The 6,000-nt window shown below is 42.3% G+C and overlaps 1 protein-coding gene across 1 annotated transcript in view; it reads right to left on the bottom strand.

The window, feature by feature from the left end:
• Positions 1-452: 452 nt before the first annotated feature.
• Positions 453-6,000, bottom strand: part of TRAF5 (TNF receptor associated factor 5) — a 45,909-nt gene continuing 40,361 nt past the window's right edge. Inside the window, exons 9-11 of the mRNA XM_070384733.1 lie at positions 5,758-5,898; positions 4,213-4,381; positions 453-3,554 (exon numbers count right to left, since the gene is read on the bottom strand). Of these exons, the coding sequence (XP_070240834.1) occupies positions 2,977-3,554; positions 4,213-4,381; positions 5,758-5,898 (888 nt within the window). The 3' untranslated portion in view covers positions 453-2,976. The remainder of the gene's footprint in view (positions 3,555-4,212; positions 4,382-5,757; positions 5,899-6,000) is intronic.

Here is a 6,000-nt window from a genome sequence, read left to right as displayed (position 1 = left end):
CCATGTCTGCAACCACTTTCAAGAGAAAAGAGGTTGTTGCAGCGTGGACTGATTGTCCAAGGGCCTCCACAAAGGGTTCGTGGCACTCTGTTCCACTTGTGTGTGTTCAAGATAGGTGCTGGGAATGGACCCTGTGACTATTTCTTGTTTCTCTGAAATCATCATATTTGGAGACCAAGCGTCAGAATTCAGATCTGTTGAGGTGTGTGAGTGTGTACTCCACCTCCATACCCTCCTTGAATCCTGCACGCACCTTTCTCAAGGTTGTAAACTCCCCGTTTATGCCTGCTGTGTCGTTTTCTTTTCATCAGAAACTGAATCAGGCCAAAGTGGAATAAATTTAAACCTTACAGATACAGAATAAAAATAACTGTTTGGATCATAAAAATGGAAAAATAATTTCCGTGGATCGATTTCCTCACAACAAAATTCACAACTCTTATTTTGTGAGAGAGAAGTGCTTTTTATTATAGAATACCTTGTTCTGTGTTCACTGTTTGAATGATGAAGGGACTCTGAGCTTATAAGCAAACCATGCCATAAGTCATACTTTTCATGTAGAGAAGTTGGTTAAAACACAAAATCAGTGTTTTGATAAATTCACTTTGAAATGTTTTTCACATCAAAGGCTTAAAACTAGTCACAACAGTGTGCTCTCCTGCTCCTCAGAACACAAGGATGACTTTGGACCAGATGAGAAACACTGCGGACCAGCACACAGAACCACCAGCATCCAGCTGTGTGGTCTAGAGAAAGACTTGCTGACTTTGCCTGAGAGGATGGGCTGACCGCCAGCTGCACCCGAGTTCACCAGCACCTGCAGGGTGGTTCTCTACCAGATTTCTTCTGTGAACTCAGGGCTTTGAATTTAACCCTTTGGGAAGATTTGTGTAGTATGAGCCTTTGATATCTTGAAAATTTCACAGGGAGAGAGGAAGAAAGTTCCAACTATTCCAGAAGTCACTGGTATCAATCATGCTGCTTCTGTGAGGTCAACTGATCAAGGTTTGTAACGTGTGTGCTTGCCTGTACACGCTCAAGGGAGCCAGCCTAGTGTGGGTAGTGCTCAATGGCATAACAAGAGTGAGGGCCCAGGAAAACTGGGTAGTTTTGGGTTAAGCTCAGGCTTATCAAGAGTCTAGGCTTCCCTGGTTGCTCAGGCGGTAAAGAGTCTGCCTGCAGTGCGGGAGACCCAGGTTCGATCCCTGGTTCGGGAACAGCCCCTGAAAAAAGGAATGGCAACCCACTCCAGTATGCTTGCCTAGAAAGTCCCATGGATGGGAGCCTGGCAGGCTACGGTCCATGTGGTTGCAAAGGTCAGACATGACTGAGTGATTTCACTTCAGGCTTATCAAGAGTCAGGGCTTCCCTGGTGGCTCGGTCACTAAAGAATCCGCCTACCAATGCAGGAGACGCTGATTTGATCCCTGGGTCAGGAAGATCCCCTGAAGAAGGAAATGGCAAGCCACTCCAGTATTCTTGCCTGGGAAATCCCACGGACAGAGGAGCCTGGCAGACTCCGGTCCATGGAGTTGCAAGAGTCGGACACGACTAAACTACTGCCACCATGTCAAGAGTCAGGAGGGTTTTGTATAGACTTGTATTTACACTCTCAGACCCATACGGATAGACATAGAAGAACACGTTCTTTCTGTTCTTCACAAAGTACTCAGGACTTTGACAAGAAACATCGTAAGTTTACATAAATGCCAATTTTCAAACCAATTTATGAACTCAAAATTCTACTCAAAAAGAAAAAGACACCCTTCTTAGCCATCAATTTCAGATGGGAGTTCTGATTTCCAGAGGAAATTTTAATGGTGTTCTCCCTAGGTTTTAATTCCTCTTATCCATATATGACACTTTCTCCATCATATACTAAATTCTGCCCATCCTAATATTAATTTGCTATAATTACCAAATATCTGTAAACTATGTTTAAACATGTATGTATATATTAAGTTGAATCTTATGAAATTGCTAACATTTGATCATTTTGTTTGTAAATAGTTTTTTCATGTGGTTTGACCTAATAACTTTAGCTGGATGGCTGTATCTCCATATATATATATATATATACTATGCAGTGTTTTCTGCTTTACTTCAGCAGGAAGAATGAAAATACTTTATTCACAAGTTCTTATGCAGCCTTGCAAAACTGTGCTTGCTGACTACTGGTAAATTTCATGAAAGTATTAAAAGTGTAGTAGCTTCCACAATACAGTATTTAACCCAAAAAAGTCTGATCCAAACTGGGTATACTGACTTTGAAGTACACTACCCATCTACTTGGGCTTCCCTGGAGGCACAGGTAAAAAAATCTGCTTGCCAAGCAGGAGACACAGGTTCAATCCCTGTGTTGGGAAGATCCCTTGGAGGAGGAAATAGCAACCCACTCCAGTATTCTTGCCTGGAGAATTCCACAAACAGAGGACCCCAGTGGGCTGTAGTCCACAGGGTCGCAAAAAGTCGGACATGACATAGTGACTAAATAACAACAACCACCCTACCTAACTACTCAACTGAAATAGCCTACCCTAAAAGATAGCTTTTGTAGGCTTAAGGTCAGTTCTAGAATCCACAGGCCAAATATAAAAATACCAAAACACTTTCGATTGGAAGTTCTACTAATACATCTGTGTCCTCAAAGACATTTAATATTATAGAAGACTGAGACCCTGAGACCCCACACTAAGCACCAGTTAAAGAGGTATGCTTCAGTCCTTACGTTTAAGGAAGTTAACGTCTTTCAAGAGATATAAAAATATAAATAATGAGAAGATAGTCTGAGTATTATAAGTTGCAAACTGGGACAATAAAATGTAAAAAGAAGACAGCACTTGAGAAACCTTAAAATGACTTCATACGTTAAGGACAAAAAGCCAAGTACAAATATGTACTGAGCCCAGGTTCAGTCCCTACATTAACCACAGGTTCTGGATTCAAGGAGTCCTTTTATCCCTCCAGAAGCAATGATTAGAGATCCTCCAGGTCAGTTAAGTCCACAGCCACTTTCAAGAAGAGGGTATCATCCTTAATGTAGGTGTTCTTGGCATTCTCCAGAGTGGAATGAGCCACAAAGCGAGGACAGCCGGAGGCGATGTTCATCTCCCCGTCGGGTCTCTTAAAGCTGCTGCTGTTGGGGTCCGCCTTGAAGGTCTCCATAATGTGGTTCTTTTTGCCACTCTGGTCCAGAAGCATAAGGGTCACCCTCTGCCTGAACGGCCACTGCAACAGTGAGTCAAACTCCCCTCGCATCACCACAAAGTACAAAGACAGGTGCGTCCCCTTCCCAGACCCGTCCCCGTTCAGGTAGGCTCTAGCGCAGAGGCGGTAGCCACACCGGCTGGTGTAGAAGGGCTGGCTGAAGATGGATACTGTGTGTCCGTCCAGCGCCTCCTTCTTCTTCAGCTTGTAGTCTGTCACCTTCCAGATGAGCTTTCCGTTATAGCAGGCGCTTTCTAGCAGTTTAAATCGCTCTTCGTTTTTATTCAGCTGTGCTTTATGAATATTAATGTGGGCATCATGTTTGTTAGTCTCCCCTTCCAAAACAACTGCAAAGAAAAAAAGATTCTGAAGGCCTTAAAGCTGTCTTTCAAATATGCCCAAAATGAAATTTGGTTATCCAAAGAGAATCAATAGAATTCTGACATTCCCAAAACGAACTGAATTCAATGTCCACCAATGTGACATCCATGTTAATAATACCGACTCCATGATTCTCATGTCTTGGAAAGACTGGCCCCAAGAAAACCCCAATGCGTCCTCTTGAACTGAAGCTCCCTGAAGTGTAGAGAAGACCCACTCAGCACGCGTCTAGCAGGCTTTGGCATGGTAAGCCCCACTACATTCTAACTGGGATGCTTTCAAATAGCCAAACGTGTCTCTGCTTTTCTATACTTGAAACAATGTTCCCTGCCACATCTTTCCCCTAGCCTTCTCATTGTCTGCTCTCCTTAACAAACCATCATTCCCTATTCTCGGAATTTCCTGGCCTGTTTCCACCCTGTCCTTGTTCCAGTTCCCACTCAGGGCCCTTCATCATTTTTGTCTGAGTGCCCAGAACCTCATATTGTTCTGCTTCACAAATACCAGACTCAGCACTGTGGACCCTGGATGGCTGTGCCTCTCCACTGGCCCGTTTTCTTGTTTCTGTGAACACATGCAGAAGTCATGAAGCACGAGAAGAGAAGCAGAAGACATTAGACATACCTAGTCTTTGGTCATTGGTTTCCAGCAGGGTGATTTTCTGTTTCACTGTATCAATTGCTTCCACCAAAGGCTTCAGATCAAATTTACTCTGTTGCTGGTTAGCCATTTGTAGTAACTGACGCACCTGAACTTCTAGCCAAGCAGACTTGTCAATGTGACTGGCAAGAACCTTTCAGTACAAAATAGATCAACACGTCAAAAAAACATGAATGATTCTTTGAGATCACATTTTTTCATCTCAAACATTTCACCTTGAATTAACCAATTAATGCAGTGAAAAAAATGCACGGTTCAGAAGAGAGAGGATAGGATGTCAGAGAGATGAATCACCTAATACCTTCCTCCCCGCTCTACAGTATCTTGGCTCCTGTTTCAAATCTTTGAACTGTTCTTCACCTGAGTCTTACTTCTCCCTTGGATTTTCCCCTCTTGGTTCTTTAGCCTATCTTTGTATTTATGTTCTCCCTGTCTGTCCTCTTGCCTTATCACTTCCTTCTCCGTCACAACGCTTCTGATTCACTCCCGCTCTGCGAGACGGCAGAGAATGTGCTGGAAGAAGGCCCATCTGTTCTGGTCTGAGCACGGCAGGTGGTACTCAGTGCCCCAAGATAAGGCCTGAACACTTGGTTGCTCTCTTTAGATGGAAGGGATTAAACAAAACTATATTTCTCCCGCCCTCAGTGTCTTCACTCTTGACTGGTTTTTGTGTTAGAAAAAGGTCAGAATTAAGATAACAACAATTGATGGATTTCCTTTTTGCTATACGCAAACACACACACATCCATACAGTATGCGGACAAAGTATGGAAATGACATGGCCTACATTTTCTGGTATAATCCTCAAAAAGATTGCCCATATCACATTATGAAATATTTTGCACTATAAATTTTAAAATCACAATAAAGACATTATTCTTTAGAAATCTGTTTATGGTTACTTAACAGTCATGATTTACAAAGTAATTTTTGCTCTATTTTAGTAATGTGTAAAGCATTTTCTTCCCAAAGGAATTAATAGTTTTACTTTGTTGACTGCAAAATGCAGAACTACAGATGTGCTCAATAAATCTGAAGTCAAGTGACAAATATTGGGTCAATAGTGACAACCCTCATAAATTGTGTAAAAGTACCGTACCAGTGCAAACGTGTACTGACATGGCTAAGTGCACTGGGTTATGTAAAAGATCTCTATTCGTAGGAAATACATTGCGAAGCGTGTAGGGGTAAAGGGCTATAATAGGCGGCTTACTCTCAAAGGGTTCAGAAAGAACACCCACAAAGAGAGAGAGACAGGGACAGGATGGGGGCTAAGGACAGGGTTGGGATGAGGCAGGGGAGACAGGATGAAGGAAGCAAACGGGACAGAACACTGTCGACGAGTGAATCTGGGTGCGGAACACACAGGTGTTCTTTGTACTGTCTTAGCTTTGCACCTTTGAAATTATCTCCATTTGAAAAGTTAGTTTTTCCATTTAAAAAGTTAGTTAAAAAGCTAACTGGCTGTGGGGTTAAATCTGGGTTATGACTGGAAAGGCCGTTTCTCACCTGCATATTTGAGAGGAAGCTTCCATTTTTGCCAAACAACTGTGCGAACTGCTTGAACTCCTTTTCGAATTTCTTTACCATTTCTGCTAGCTGCTGGATTTTGCTTTCTTTTTGTTCTAGGCTCTTATATAAGTCAGAAATCTAATAACAGGAATATGAATGAAGTAATTTAAATGCATGCAGACAAGTTAAAATAATTTGAATATAGTTCTAGGAAAAGACTACAGGTGAGAAAGTATGTTA

This window comes from Bos mutus, chromosome 16 (genome assembly GCF_027580195.1).
Source record: "Bos mutus isolate GX-2022 chromosome 16, NWIPB_WYAK_1.1, whole genome shotgun sequence".
Classification (NCBI taxonomy): domain Eukaryota; kingdom Metazoa; phylum Chordata; class Mammalia; order Artiodactyla; family Bovidae; genus Bos; species Bos mutus.
This window is presented reverse-complemented; position numbering and strand designations above follow the sequence as displayed.